This window comes from Lissotriton helveticus, chromosome 3_1 (genome assembly GCF_964261635.1).
Source record: "Lissotriton helveticus chromosome 3_1, aLisHel1.1, whole genome shotgun sequence".
Taxonomy (NCBI): domain Eukaryota; kingdom Metazoa; phylum Chordata; class Amphibia; order Caudata; family Salamandridae; genus Lissotriton; species Lissotriton helveticus.
Window position 1 is genome coordinate 971,669,119 of NC_136061.1, and position 16,182 is coordinate 971,685,300.

A 16,182-nucleotide genomic window follows, 5' to 3' on the forward strand; every position below is an offset into this window, starting at 1 on the left:
CTTTGCCAAAATGTTTGGCCCATTTGGTACAGACAGAAAGATATTTGATAACTTTAGCTGTTTCAGGAAAAAGATACAGTGGACAGAATCACCTGCAGGACTCAATTAAGGAAATCTTAGATAAGATTATACCAGAAAATGCTCTGACCCAGCCAAGAAAACCTTCTAAACCTTGGTTTACAGAATCCCTGAAAGAGAATAAAAGTAACTGCAAGAAATTAGAAAGTCAGTGGTGGAGGGCCTATGCAGAAAATGATGAATTACAATTAAAAGCGGCATAGAACAATTAAAAAACTAAAATCAGGAAAGCTAAAGAAATCTACTACACTAAAATAGTAGTGGAAGCAACAAATAAATGTTAAAAGACATTTAGTGTGGTAAAGACCCTGGCTTATCCAGACTGCTCAAAACAAGCAGTGAAGCCTTCTCATGAACTGTATGAGAGCCTGTCAGTATATTTTATTAACAAAATTGATCAAAAAGCAACCCATAAATAAAGGAATGGCAGACCCGACCCTCTCCGAAGGAATCTGGCCGAAATTAGACAGAATAAAACTGGTAAAAGAGGAGGATTTTAAAACACTGAAGTCTAGCATCTCCTCTGGTTCCATGTTGGCCCCTTTGCCTACATGTATGTGGAAAGATAGAGAGGGGGAACTACTCCCAAGTTTGATAAGAATCTCCAATCAATCTTTGAGGGCTAGCTCCGTATCAAATATCTGGAAAAAAGCCCTGGTCAATCCACTGCTGAAGAAACCAACGGCTGACCTAAATGACCAGGGAAGCTTATCTCCTGATCTCCCAACTTCCTTGAAACACATGTACTCATTACTAGCAAAATATATAGAGAACCACAATATCCTGGAGGCTTAACAGAATTGGTTTAGACCAGCGCATGGTACAGAGTCAGCACTAATCCTGACTATGGATGAATTAAGGATGGTGGTTGACAGGGATCCAACAGCAGTTTTCATACTATTAGACCTGTCCGCTGCTTTTGACTGTCAACCACCTGATATTGTTACAGAGACTTATAGAGATAGGAGTTGAGGGAGCTTGCCTAGAGTGGAATGGATCATTCCTGTCTGATAGATACCAAGTCATCTCACTCCCTCCTTTCCCGTCAAAGTTTAGGAAAGCAGAACATTGGGTATCTAAGGGCTCGGCCTTGAGCCCCATTTTTTTAAATATAGAAATACGTCCATTGCTGATTCTGATTAGAGCCTTTGAGATCTTTTTGTGAATTACGCTGATGATACGGAGCTAATTGTATCCCTCGAGGAAAAACTGCCCAGTAGGTAAATTCCACACCTGCATACAAGAAAAGGCCAGTTGAATTAAAACAAACTGCTTGGAATTCAATGAAGGTAAAAGAGTTTTTGTGCTGCTCTCCTTCTAAAATTTCTTAATCTCTCCCGGAGAACTTCTGGCCTTGGACCACTATAAAGAGCCTTGAAACATCGCATGTAGTGTGAAACTTGGGAGTGTACAAAGACAGAAAACTTTCCTTAGAAACACACTGAAAAAATAGTAGCTGCATGTTTTGGGCTACTGGGGAACCTGAGTAAAAGTGTCCCTCGGTTGCCTCAGCCTGCGAGAAAGCTGGTATTACAAAGGGCAAACTGAGCAGGTTAGATTATTGTAATGCGCTCCTTTTGGGAGCTCCGTAGTATCTAATTAATAGATTAACAGGGTACAAAAATTTGCAGCAAAACAGCCCTTCAATAAATCAAGAACTAACTCCTCCGATGCACTGAGAGCCCTAAACTGGCTACAGGTGTAAGAAAGAATTACTTTTAAAGCGTTACGTATGGTATATAGGGCACTAAAGGGAACTGGACCAGTGGCACTACAAAAGAAATGTCACTACAGGGCTGGAGGGAACTTGCGTTCCGCTATGGCAAACTTGGTCTGCTTACATAAATTCAAGAAAGCAAGGGCAGGTGGGAGGACTTTCCAGAGGAAGGCTGCCCAGTTGTGAAACAGGCTACCAGTCCATCTTCGAGCTAGTGAAACATTTAATTGCTTCAGGAAAAACCTAAAAACCTGCCTGTTTACAAAAAAGGGCAAGTATAAATCCAGATAGTCTCAGACTAATTAGCAGTAGCATGAACATACTGTGCAGTTATGAATCTGGCAAAAAGGCTATACCGCATGATCCTTGTAATGGTGAACGCCATGCTTTATAAATGTTTCTTGTTGTTGTTGTTGTTGTATAATCTTTATTCGGTAAAATTTCTCACCATAAAAGAATTCATTTTATACAATTATACATTACTCGTTGTTATTATTATTAAGAACAGATGCTGGGGACTTTCTGACCATACAAAATGTCAGTGGGTTACATTCTTCCCTAGAAACTGACTTGGAGTGTCCAGGTGGACATCCAGCAGAGGTGTGGCACAATTTGCAGCTGGCTTAAAGATTCTGAAACTACTGCAGGGATTTGGAATTTAATAAAATATCTACTTATCCATGGGGCAGGTTGCTTCATAAATCTAATTGTCCTTTAAAAAAAACTCACAAAAAAAACACTCTTTCCATAGTGCAGCAACAAAGTATGGCAGCAATCTCATTATATAAAATCTCTGATTCTAGCCTTTCTGATTATGCCAGGGCTCATACAATAGTGGGGTTTGAATTCTAGCAATATCCTAATTTTGCCACCTTTACTCAGATCTACATGCGGGGGCAGAAGTTAGCAATAGTTCAAGAGTTGGAATGCCCTTTTGCGTTTGTGTAAGCCTACCAGATTGCACGTTTTAGGGGCTTTTGCCAGCTCTTCTCCAATCTGTTCCCATACTGAGAAAGGTTGGAAATTTACTCCTGACAATGGCAGAAGTAAAACTTCTTACAGGGTTGGGAAAAAAGTGTTTGGAGGGAAAGTGAACTTGTAAAAGCTCAACAGATTTTTGCATTAGCAAATCTACACCATATTTGGTCATGCTAAAAAGCAGTTCACCGTAATATTTTCTAGGAGTACGTTTCCTGGCCTACTTCATTGAATTCTTGTGAATTCATGAAAGCCGTAAATCTGCAGTATTGCAAGGACACATACCATGGGCGCAATTTTGTGACTTTCTGTAAGAATTTCTCTCTCCCTTTTCCTCTCCCTCCCTTACTGTGGCATGTGTGCTTTTTGAGACCCAAAAATATGATTGCTTTTTGACAATGTTTGTTATAATTTGGAAGTGCTAGCAGCTCCCACAGCATTTTTTACAAAAAACCATATCAAAACAAGACATGCATTGACAAAACCAAAAGGCTACCAGCATCGGACCTATTGGCTTTGCCAGTGCTTGATTATTTTCATATTTCTCGTTATCTTGTTGAAACTGACTGACTGATTTTTCATTATGAATAGTTTTGGGGAAATAGCATGCATCAACTCATTTTACGAAAAACGAAACGTAAAATTGAACACCTTTAAATGGTGCAGAAAATGTTCTAATTGTGTGCTACGGGCAGAAACTGTGCAATAATGAGAGGCATTTTATTTTAGGGAAAGGACTGTCTCGCTGATCTACAACTGACAGCCTAAATGATCCTCATTCTGACAGAAAAAGGAAAGGTGGCATGCTATGCGTATGTGATCTTAAAAACTAAAAGCATGCAAGGACTTACGGTAAAAAGTGACTGAGCTGTAGTCTGCCTTGCTGTGTTTTTCATATCTGAACGAGACTATTAGTTATAGATTTCTTACCTTAGAATTACCCCCCAGGCGTCAGACTGGATCTGGAGAATTTTTCTTCAGCAGTATCCCTGCGCGTCGGTAGGTGACGTCGTTCGAATCCGCGTTCGTCATTGGCATCGTGATCGCTGGAATGACGTCACAGTATCTACTTGAAAGCCGCCCCTGAGTGCTGACGTCGGTTCTTTCATTTTCTGCACCAGCCAACGCAGTTTCGGAGAGAGCGGTACCACTTTTTGGCTAAAGTTTTGTCAACTTTTGTTGACGTATTTTCGAGTTCTTCGACACCTGGGAAATGTACCTGGTGCCTGGAGCGCAACCACAACCTGAAGTCCTGCTACAACTGTCGGGACATGAACCCGTAGTCTTTGCGGGAGCGGTCCTGAAAGCTTCTGAAAGCCCGGCAGTCAGCTCTGCGCCGCTCGAGGTCCCAGTTGAGAGGGAGGTTGCGGCACCGGCTGCGGAGTCACCATCATCATTCATCTTCAAAGTCTTCGTCTACGGGTAAGTCGAAGCACAAGAAGAAGGCGAAGAAGCACCATCCTTCGCCTGCTCCCCTTTTGTCGGCCGACGCGGGACGCGGATGCCTGCTGGGACGGCTCCGAGCTTCCCTCCCTACCTGGGAGCCAGAGCATCCCCAGCCCTGCTTTGTACTTTTTACAAAGACCTCCACTCCATCTTTGGGCAGCCAGACTCCGCAGACGTGCCTTTGGGCCCCGTGGACTGGGCTGGGGGCTCTAGGCCTTCAATGCCGGCGGCTCCGGCTGGGATGCAGCAGGGCCCCCAGGGAGGGAGGGGTCTGTGGACCCTCTGGCAGACCTGCTGCAAGAGCCGTACTGGAGAGAGGAGTTGAGTGAATCCAGTAGTCTGGATGCTTCCCCAGACCTTGGTATGCTTTCTCCCCCTACCGTGGCCACGGAGGAGGGAGCCTCCTACTCTGTGGTGTTGCGTAGGGCGGCTGAGGTATCAGGCCTTGAACTTCCTATGGTGGCAGTCAGGACTAATCTCCTGACTGAGGTGCTTCAGCCGTCATCGGCCTCCTCGGAGCCGCTACTGCTGTTCAATTAGGCCCTCAACGACATCCTTCTGGCACTTGGTCAAAGCCCAGCACTGGGGCTCCTGTGGATAGGATGGTTGCCCGACACCACTGCCCATCCACGAGCGACACCATTTTCCTCTCCAAACACCCTACCCTTGAAAGCTTGGTGGTCCAAGCCTCAACCTCCAAAGGCCTGCTCTCTACTGCTCCCCCCAGATAGGGAATCCAAGAAGCTAGATCATCTTGGGAGGAAGATGTTTTCTTCAGCCAGCTTAGGACTGTAGTCGGTGAACACCGCATGTCTCTTGGGCCGCTACACCCACTTTGTGTGGGACACGGTTGCGCAAGTGCTGCCACAGTGTCCAGAGGAGGCCCGGACTGTACTCATCTGTGAGGTTGCATAGGGTAGAGACGCAGCAAAGTTCGCCATTCAATGTTGGCTGGATTCTGCTGACTCGCTAGGTAGAACTATTTCTACGTCCGTAGCCTTGAGACACTATGCCTGGCTAAGGTCCACTGGCTTTTCAGGGGATGTCCAATCGACCCTTTTGGAAATGCCCTTTGATGGCCATCGCCATCGTTTGGCGACAAGGCGGACAATGCGCTTGAGCGCTTCAAGGACTCTCTGGCTACGGCCAGATCCTTGGGCCTCGCTGCCACCTCTTGCCCCGTTCAGTCCGCCTTTTGCCCCTTTCGTGTCTATGGAAGGGGTGCTCCACAACGTTCCACCCAGGGCCACGGCCGGCGCAAGCTACTCAACCTCAGCTGCGGCTGGGGACGTGGGACCCAGTGCCGTGGGTCTGGGGGCGAGCGGGCTGCCAGTCTACCAGTGCACCATCTACATCGTCCTCCAAGCCTTCGTAGTCTGAACTTTCAGGGCCACCAGTTGCAAGTGCGTTGCAGGATTCATCATGATCTCCCCAACTGGCACATCATCACGTCGTACAGGTGGGTTTTGCAGATAGTCCGAAGGGACTAATCGCTCCTCTTCGAGACTACCCCTCCCTCCATGCCACCAACACTCCATCGCATGTCGGAAGATCTCTTGGCCCTTCTCCTTCAGGAAGGTTACGGCTCTCTTGGCCAAGGGAGCCATTAAGCGTGTCCTTGTGCTAGAAGTAGTTTGTGGCTGTTATTCCCACTATGTCCTGATGCCAAGAAGGACAAAGGCCTGCATCCTATCTTGGATCTCAGGGATGTCCACCGCTTCCTCCGGAAGGAGAAGTTCCAAATGTTGACATTGGCTCGGGTCTTTTCTGCCCTCGACCCTAGAAACTGGATGGTAGGTTGGACTTGCAGGATGCTTATTTTGACATCCCCGTCCTGCCGGCACTCAAGCGTTACCTACAGTTCATGGTAGGCCACAAGCATTTTCAGTTTATTGTGCTCCCCTTTGGCCTTACCAGCACCCCCCGGTGTTCAGCTCAACTGGGGTTCCAGTCTTCCTCTATCTAGACCGCTGGCTGTTAAACGACAGCCTGGGGCAAACTCGCCTTCCCCACCTCCAGACTACAGCCAAACTCCTGCACTTGCTGGCATTCACTATCAAGGTGCTGAAGTCACACTTGATTCTCTCTCAGAAGCTCCTTTTCATCCGAGCAGTTCTCGATACAGAGCAGTTTTGGGCCTATCCTCCCGAGCAGCGAGTCTGGGATATTCGGGCTCTGATACCGATGTTTCAGCCTCTATCTCGGATTTCGGTGAGAATGAGGCTGCTGAGCCTCATGGCCTCCTGCATCCCGCTGGTGGACCATGCTAGGTGGGATATGCGGTTCCAGTGGGCGCAGCATCAGGGGAATCTTATTGATGTCCAGATATCAGAGGGTACTGCACACCAATTGTAGTGGTGGCTAACAAACCAGGATTGGGTCACCGGCATATCCCTCTCACTTCCTTAAGCAGACTTCACAGTGGTGACAGATGCGTCACTTCTGGGATGGGGCAGCCACAGTGGAGAAGCGGAGATCAGAGGCCTCTGGTCTCCAGCGGAGTTCGGGCTCCACATCCACCTGCTGGACCTCCGGGCGATCCGTCTTGCACTGAAAGCATTCCTTCCTTCTGACAAAAGAAAAGTAGTGCAGGTGTTCACGGACAACAACACCGCCATGTGGAACAAACATGGCGGTGTGGGGTAGTGACCCTATGTCAAGAGGCTCTCTTCAGGGCATGTCCCTGCTGGCTCAACACCTGGCAGGTTCAACACCTGGCAGGTTCCCTTTCAGGGCGGATGAACTCAGCCGCCAGTGCATGATGGATCACGAATGGCATCTACACTTGTAGGTGGTGCAAGGTCTCTTTCAGCAGTGGGGAGAGCCTTGGTTAGATCTTTTCGCCACCGAAGAGAACGCGAAATGTCAGCAGTTCTGCATGTTGGAATTTCCAAGGTGGCACTCATTCGACGACACCTACCGTCACGAGTGGAATTGCGGTCTTCTATACGCCTTTCCACCTATACCACTTCTGCCCATAGTGCTGAAGATAAGCGCGACCGGGCCCACGTCATTCTTGTAACTCCGGAAAGGACATGAAGAGTCTGGTATCCCGAGTTCTTGAACATGGCCATTGAGCCACCGATCAGGCTGCCTCTTCGGGAGGCTCTTCTGTCGCAACAGCAAGGGGCGGTCCTTCAACCGAACCAGTCCAGCCCCCACCTCCTTGCGTGGTGATTGAGCGGCGACAGTCGACAGCTTTTGAACTTCCTCCCGAAGTCTGTAATGTCATCTTGGAAGCCAGGTTTTCCCCCACTAAAACGGTATACGCCTGTAGATGGAACAAATTTGTGGCTTGGTGCACAGCAAAGGTGGTGGATCCCCTTTCTGCCCCTCTTTCAGAGGTTCTCCTCTTTCTTCTTTCTTTGGCCCAGCAGGGATCTGCTCTGGGCACCCTTAGAGGCTATATTTCATCGCCTTCCTGATCATCCTTCTCTTTTCAAGTCCCCTATTGTAAATAGATTTCTTAAGGGCATTGGTCACCTCTTTTCTCCTACTCCTTCATAATGCCCCAGTGGGCTTGAATTTGGTCTTAACTTACCTCAAGTGTGCTCCTTTTGAGCCACTACATAATTGTCATCTCAAACTCTTGACCTTAAAGACTGCTATTCTGGTTGCCATCATCTCTGCACACAGGGTGAGTGAGCTTCGGGCTCTTTCTTCGAAACCTCCTTTCCTTTCTGTTCATTGGTACAAGGTTGTCCTTTGAACTCTACCTTCTTTTCTTCCCAAAGTGGATACCTCTTTCCACATAGGACAGACCATCACTTTGCCCACCTTCTTCCTGCCCCGCATCTTTCTAAGTTGGAGGAGAGGCTCCACTGTCTGGATCCAAATAGTGCGCTATCATTATATCTGGCTCGCACAAAACAATTCTGGGTTTCTGATCAACGGTTTGTTGGCTATGTGGATGCCTAGAAAGGTCGGGCTGTGCAAAAACAAACTATCTCTAGATGGGTCGTTCTTTGCATTAAAATATGTTATTCCTTGGCGTAAAAGGAGCATCCAGTGGGGTTGCGCGCACATTCAACGAGGGCGAGGGCAGCCACTACTGCTCTGGGACGAGGAGCCCCCCTCAGTGACACCTTTCAGGCAGCCACGTGGGCATCACTGCACATGTTTACTATGCATTATTGCCTGGATAGTCAAGTCCGGAGAACGGCTTCTTTGGGCAATCAGTCGTCCAGGACTTTCTGGTGTGAACTTAGTTTGCAGACCCACCTCCAGGTTGGTATTGCTGGGGTATCTATTCTAAGGTAAGGAATCTAAAACTAATAGTCTCTTTCAGATGAACAAGTTACTTACCTTCGGTAAAAATATATCTGTAAGAGACCTATATTAGTTATAGATTCCTTACCACCCCACCCATCCTCCCCGTTCTGCGAACTGACTTCTAGAGTAAGGACTCCTTTTCAGAGCCCTAGTTTTGTGCACCAGTGGTCAGTGTCTTGCATGGCTCTGCGCTTCTGTGGTGGAATGTCATGTAAAGAGCGGATGTCGGCTCACAGGGGTGGGGTCTAAGTAAATACTGCGACTTTTTTCCGGCGAGCACGATGAACGCGGAGTCTAGCGACGCCACCTACCGACGTGCAGGGGTACTGCTGAATAAAAATGTTATGGATCAAGTCTGACGCCTGTGGGGTAATTCTAAGGTAAGGAATCTATAACTAATATATGTCTCTTACAGATGTATCGTTACTGATATTTTAGTACAGTAGGTCACAACGAGGGGTTAGATTAAAAAGGCGGCCCTGCAACCTTGCCAAACTTTCTACAGTCTATGCCTGCCTTTCAATATAAGGCCTCTGTTTCAGAGATAACCTGCCTTGCACCATCATGTTTGGTGATCTCTTTGAAGAGGAGGATGACTTTTCATTCCTGTCAAATGACAGAGGCACAAAAGGAAAAAGAACTCGTTCCCGGCCCTCCGAGCTCATGGAACCCCGTGGACCAACCAAGCTCAGTGGCATCCGAAATCAAGGCGGGACCTGTTACCTCAACTCCCTGCTGCAGACCCTACTTTTCACTCCCGAGTTCAGAGGTGAGTTGTGCTTCATTCTGTGACATGTTCGGTTTCTTGCATGATGTACCAGAAGCTAAGGGTTTTCCATCCGGGAGTCAGTAAGAATGTCTTGTAGTTTCATCGCCACAGATTGCTGCTTTGTTAGTTTAACTTTTTTTGTAACTTGGTCCAAACCTTTTGGGGATTCGAGTGCATTATGAAGGCTTCATGTTGGGTTCAGCCTCTTAAGATGTTTATGCTTATTCAACGTGAACAAATTGGTGGGCAACAGGAATGGGAGCAGTGTAGGATAGTGGAATTCACATGTTTAATATCTTACCCTTTCCCACCAGTCAGCTAAATCGGCACTATTAGAATTATTTTTTTTAACTTATATAGTGCATAAGGAAGTCCAACCACGTGTTCAGCAGTCACACATTTACCCTGCTTGGGGCACCTAAGCTTGATAAGATTGAGATTCTTTGAGTTCGATGAGACTGTGTTGAGGATAGTGGGGCACCAAATAAGTTAATGCACAACAACATAATTGTTATGTAGAGTACAAATATGAGCAGTCCCCATTCACTAAACAGTATACAGCTTCAGAGCCCTAAACTAGCCGAAGCGTGTGCGACTTCTGCCTCTTCTTTTACCTGATTGAGCTATCTTTGAAGCTGGTGGCTGTAGAAATGGCTGTAGGTAAAAGCTTGTATTTCAAAGTCGTGGCCAGAAAGGTGGGTGTACCATGATAAATATTTACATTTCAGTGCAACAAATGTGATTTTTAGGCTGAAAGAAAACATTGCTAAAGGTTGCATGAAGGGGTTGTACATTGAACCGTATCAGCTTGAGAAGGTTAAGTGTTTCTCCCCAATTAAACTTGCCATAACTACCAAGTTAATTGTTGGACTGAGTAGAATCGTCCTTTTTAAGTTTTTAAAGCTCACGCATGCCACCTGTTTCCTTTTCTGGATACATAACCTGTTTTCTACTCTAATGAATGAACTTTGGCCCTCCCACTATTCTTGCTTTTTTCACTCCCCTCCTCTCTTCCTATTTTATTAATAAAATCCCTTACAGTACCCTGAGTCTATATAGCCTGTCCGACTACTTTGGCTTTGTGTTACCTTTCACTGTCTTGCAGAACTAACCAGAAGGGGGCAGAGTGGAATGGAGATTTATGTGGGGGTCTGGGTTGGGATGAGAATTCCATGGTGCTGTGCAACATGGATAAGTGGTTGTCTTACCTGAAGACTGCACACTGCAGAAAGATAGAACCTTCTCAGAGGCTGACAGAATTATTCATTGAATCCCTATCATTATGGTGCCTAAATGTTTTGACATCTTCAGATTTTCCCATAGCCTAGTTCACATTTGCTCCAGCCAGTGATTACCTTTCGCTCGAGACTGCCATCCAGAAGATGGTCAGAGTTAATCATATTTTCTCCTATTACTGCAGAGGCTCTGTTTTCACTTGGCCCTGAAGATCTGGGATCATTAGAGAAGAAGGACGATCCTCATGCAAAGGTGCGTTTATTTTCAAGCATGTCTTTCCCTGTCTTTAGTGTTAAAGGTTTAAAGTGAGACGATCATACAAAATCAGTCTGTCATTAGGTATGATCTTCTGGAAGGGTCCAATATTGGCATGTGTGGACTTTTCTTGCTTCCCGGAAGCAGTGTAAAATTACCTTACTGGGAAATCTTCTCTTTGGGTACTTTTGTTTACCACTAGTGTCCCCTATCCACATTACTAATGTACTCTTATTTGATAGCAAAGTTACTCTTTCTGTTTTAGGTCTGGGTTGACAGCTCATCTGCCTCATTCAGCTATTGGCTTGAGGCTTTGTCAGTCACATTTTAGATCAGCCCAGAGGGGTATTTCTCTGACATACATACTGGTGGCTGTGTTTAGTGTCACCCTGCCTTCTATGGATTGTTGTGGGGTTATTTTACATCCAAAACATCACATTTCTGCCTTTCATTTCTTTATCTCATACATGCATTGCATAGAGAAATAGCGTTTTTGTTTTAATTAATTGATTGGAAGCCTGACCCTAACATGGACTTCTAATTGCCTTCTGTTTATCACAACAGGAGGCCTCATTGGCGACACAGTCTTACCCCCCTTAACCCCATTTAGGGGGGGCAAGATATGCACATTAGTGCATGGTTACCTGAACAAAATTCAGTGAAACAAGACAGAACAAGGACTATAATGAATGACTCCTTGCTATCCGGAGCCTTTATAGTCATACATTTGTTTCTATGTGAATCAAAGGTCAGATAGCAAGATAGCCTTTCTTATCTTTTATATTTAAGGCTTCTTTGCTATCCAATCCTCATTTCAAATAGGGATAAATTCAGGATTATAATGAAAGTTTAATTATATTCCTGTGTATATTGCTCTGTGAACAGCATAGAAGCAACCAGACAACTATAGCAGAAAAGACTATAATGAAGATGTCATAACAGATCTGTGTGTTTGTGTGTATTTCAAAGAAGGGAACTTTTTTAACACAGTTTTACAAATTTTCTATAAGCAGTGTAAAATTCACATTGATAGTATGTGACTTGGCAAAACCCTTCCATGCCAGCATTCATAAGTACAATACATAATCAGAGGTATCATGCGACGAGAGGTGGGGTGGCCTCCAATGAAGAGAGTGACAAATAGTAAAGTAGCATCATATCCATTGTAGTTATACTGTCAAAGGAATGCAGGTAACGGGGCATCTTTGACAGAGACAGAAAATGAGTTTAGTCTAACTCAGTTAAAAAAGAAACCGTGACACTAATCAACCTGCTAGAGACGGTGTGTCAATGTTTAGCAACTTGTTTGAGGTTATTCGGGCGAAGGCGAAGACTCTGCCACATCCCTTCCAAACCAGCAGTGGGTCGAGATATGTGCAATGGACGTAGGAGGGCATCCCATGCTTCTGCAGACTCCGGTCCCTGATGGGTGTCTTGCTTCCCACTGCAATGTAACCCCTTTGCATTTTGTAAGCTTAATCAATTCCATTCATCACATCAGAAATCCTGGCCCACCTGGGGATTTCCAACATATGGCCAGTTGGTTACGTGCCAAAACTAGAGCTTAGTCTGTGAATCTTGATGTGACTGCCTTTTTCCGGGGCTTCGGGAAGAGGCCCAAAAGGCAGAAAGCTGTAGTTTTTAGGATGTGTCGACCATCAGCTTGGGATATAAAATCTGTTATAGCATCCCAATGAGGGAAGGATAATCCGATACTATGTGAAAGAAGTCCACCCCACTGTACCACACAACTGGCAGGATGCATGTGCTGCAGGAAACATGATGTTGATCCTCTTGGGGGTAATGTAGACCTGATGTAGGAAATAATACTATAAGGTTAAATCTGGTGCGTCGGACGTGCTCCTCTTTCAGGAGACTCATCTATTGGGCACCCACTGCTCCTTTCTCGCATGATACAGGTTTGATAGGGTGTGGCACTCCGGTTTCGTGCGAGGTTCTCGCGGGGTGGCCATACTAACCCGAAGAGGTCTCCCCTTCACCCCTATCCATGTGACAACTGACACACAGGGCTGTTACGTGGCCTTGCCCGGTAGGCTTGAAGGTCATGTCCTGAACCTAATATCAACATACATCCCCCTTGCCACATTTCCCTCTACTCTCCACCATCTTACAGAGGTAATCTCCGCCTTACCCCAAGGCCAGACAATAATTGGAGGGGACTTCAATGCAGTTATGCAGCCATTACTTGATACAACGAGCGACCCATCTTCATCGCGTCTCACCTCCTCTAAGCGGTTATCCGACTGGTCGGCTGCCCTTGGTCACTGTGACGCTTGGAGGGTTTGAAACCCCTGGGTGAAACAGTACCCTCACACCTCGGCACCCACGTACCCACTCTCGAATTGATTTGGTCCCCCTGCCTGCCACCGATTGCCAACAGGTCCCTAACATCTCTATTCTCCCCCGCGGTATCACAGTACACTCCGCCGTCTCCCTCCGTTTCGGAGGCATCATTGATGGAGTGCGGGCGGTCTGGTGACTGAATGCGTGGTTTTTGCAAGACACGGACATTAAAGAGGAGCTTGCAGTAGAGTTGCGGCACTACTTTCTTGCCAACCAAGGTTCGGTCCCTTCCTCACGCACACTATGGGAGTCCGGTAAGGCTACCTTACGTGGAATAGCCAGAGGTCTGGTATACTGGAAACTGGCGGTGCAGACTGAGCGCCTGACCCAGCTTGAGGCGCAGGCCCTATGGATGGAATTGACCCTTGCAGACACTGATGACTCTCAACCCACCAGACAGCTTGCGGCGATCTGGGATGAGATCCGTCAGATCTCCCTGGAGTCTGCCAAGATGCTGTGGCGCTCCTCTGTGGCCCGTGTGTACGGATGGATCGACAAGAATGGAAAGTTGCTTCATAACTTAGTGTCCTACCCCAAAGCTAATAATCATCCCTGAAATCTGAGACGCTGATGGGACTCACCATTGCACTTCACGGGCTATTACGCTCGGCTCTATTCCGCTCTGGCCCCCGGGGCCTCTCTGGTTGGGTTGCTGGAATGAGCTGGGGTCCAGTTGCCCCGCCTTACCCAGGCTGAATCGACAGACCTTGATCTCCCCCTTACCCCAGAGGAAATCCATGTATCTATTTCCCTATTGCATTCTGGGAAGACGCCAGGGCCAGAGGGCTTCCTGCAAGAGTATAATGCGACATACCGAGACTTGTTGATGCCCCACTTGGTCGACCTCTTCCAACATGTGGCCGAGAAGGGCTTCTTTCCCTCTGAGACCGATGTAGCCACAACAGTGGTCATCCCCAAGACCCAGCCACCTTCTCCGTCCCGTGCGGACTATCGTCCGATTTCTTTAATTAACACAGACATAAAAATCTTTGGCACAGCCCTGGCCCAACGTCTCCGTTCCTTGTTACACAAATTGATTCATCCAGACCAATGTGGTTTCATGCCGGCGCGCAGTACTCTGCACTGTATACGATGCATTCACCTTGGCCCACCGCTATCTCTTCACACCTTACCTGGTCCTGTTGCTCATTGATTTTGAGAAGGCCTTTGACACAGTTGACTGGGGCTACTTAGAGGATGTTCTCACCACGATGGGTTTGGCCCCCATTCATGTCCTGTACTCCTACCCCAAAGCCAGAGCTTTGACCAACGGTGCCCTCTCAGAGGCGTTTCCTATTCAGAGAGGCACGCGTCAAGGGTGCCCTCTCTCGCTGCTCCTATTCGCGCTGGCTATGGAGCCCCTGGCCAGCCTCATACGTAACGATGCTCAAATCAGAGGATGGTCCTGGGACCCCCACCAGGTGGAGAAAACCTCCCTCTATGCGGACGATGTCCTGCTTTTCTTGGCCAACCCGGAGAGTCATGGACCCCGTGCTTCGGGCCTTCGAGAGCACTTTGGTCCTGTGACTCAACCCTAAGAAGTCCAATCTGATCCCCCTCCATCCCTTGAGGGCTTGCTTTGACTGGCAGTATAGCATCCCTTTACGGCAGCAATCGTTCAAATATCTTGGGATCTGGGTGGCTCTGCTCTAGGAGTTGGAATGGGCCCTCAAAATGACACCCCTGGTCACGAAAGCCAAACACAATCTTAAGCGCTGGCAATCGCTCCCCCTCAATCCCCTTGGAATTGGGGCACTCTTTAAAATGATGATCCTCCCCCGTTTCCTATACATTTTACAGCACATCACCTTTCGCTTAGTTGATTCCGAGACTTAGATGGGGTACTTACCAGGTTCTTGTTGGGTGGTGGGAGACCACGTATTTCCTGGCCCGCTGCCGGATTCCTACCTTCGATGGAGGTATGGGTGTGACAAATCTTCATCTCTACTACTTGGCCACCTGACTTATTGTCGTCCATGATTGGTTTACTGGCATCTGGCCTAACCCGGCTTACCAGACCGAGCTTCACACTGTGGACTTCCTGCAAATCCAAGCCTACTTATACGGGGGCTCCCATTCCACAAACGATTCCACCTATCACCAGGGCTGTTCTCGTAGCCTGGCTCACTGCCCTGCGCTATATGAGATAGGACAAGAGACTTACCCAACATACACTTCTGTGGCACGGCACGTGGCTACGTGAAACATCGTACCTCGAGGGCTTTCGACAGTGGGATCAGGTTGGGATCTCGTTACTTGGGGACGTCTGAGAGGGAGATCACGTCGGGCCTTCTACGATCTGCAGCAGCGTCACCACCCAATGTTACCTTCACACCACCCAATTTTATAAGTATCTACAGCTTTGCCACGCCCTCACTCCACATATTCCACCAGGCACTTCACTTCCTGAATTCAGCCCACCAGAGGCTCAAGTTATGATGGGTAACTTGGGCAGGGGGAGGGGGGAGAGGGTCCTGAATATGTCGTTCCCTTGTGAACAATGGCCTTGCTACCCTAGGCTCTCTACGAACCACCCTGGGAGGAATGGTTGGGTCCCCTGGAAGAGGCAAACTGGCGTGATGCCCTTATGGCCCCCAAAACACTGACGACTTCCTCTAAACTGCGTCTCATTCAACTTTATTACCTTCACATGGCCTATCTCACTCCTGCGAGCCTACATAGGGCAGGGCTGCGCTCTACCCCAGAATGCACAAGATGCGGCCAAGCTCCGGCTGATTTCTGCCACATGGTCTGGTTATGCCCTGCTCTCACTCCCTTTTGGTCGGGCATGGAGTCTGAGCCATTGTCATGGGTCTCTTGGGGTGCAGCCGGGGCAGGTGCAGAGCCATCTGTATGGGGGATCAGTCTGTCTCTGCAGTGCGAACATGCCCCCTCTCGTGGCCAGGAAGGTCACCAGTGAGCTTCTTATGTCTCATGACCTCGAATTCATAGGCATCAAATCCCAACAGTACTCCAGTTGTTCTTGACATTAAGCTGCATCTCGCAGCCAATGGTGTTGTCAGGGTGCAGTACGCCTACCCCAGTTGATGTCGACCCTGGTTTTAGC

The 16,182-nt window shown here is 47.6% G+C and overlaps 1 protein-coding gene across 8 annotated transcripts in view; it reads left to right on the forward strand.

Annotated features, from left to right (window-relative positions):
- Nucleotides 1-16,182, forward strand: part of USP40 (ubiquitin specific peptidase 40) — a 660,245-nt gene that overhangs the window by 63,102 nt on the left and 580,961 nt on the right. For 5 of the 8 annotated variants that reach the window (XM_078681394.1, XM_078681396.1, XM_078681398.1 and 2 more), the window contains exons 3-4: nt 9,034-9,260; nt 10,681-10,748. In XM_078681394.1, the coding sequence (XP_078537520.1) occupies nt 9,056-9,260; nt 10,681-10,748 (273 nt within the window). In that variant the 5' untranslated portion in view covers nt 9,034-9,055. The remainder of the gene's footprint in view (nt 1-9,033; nt 9,261-10,680; nt 10,749-16,182) is intronic. The other 3 variants (XM_078681399.1, XM_078681400.1, XM_078681401.1) reach the window with 1 other exon arrangement.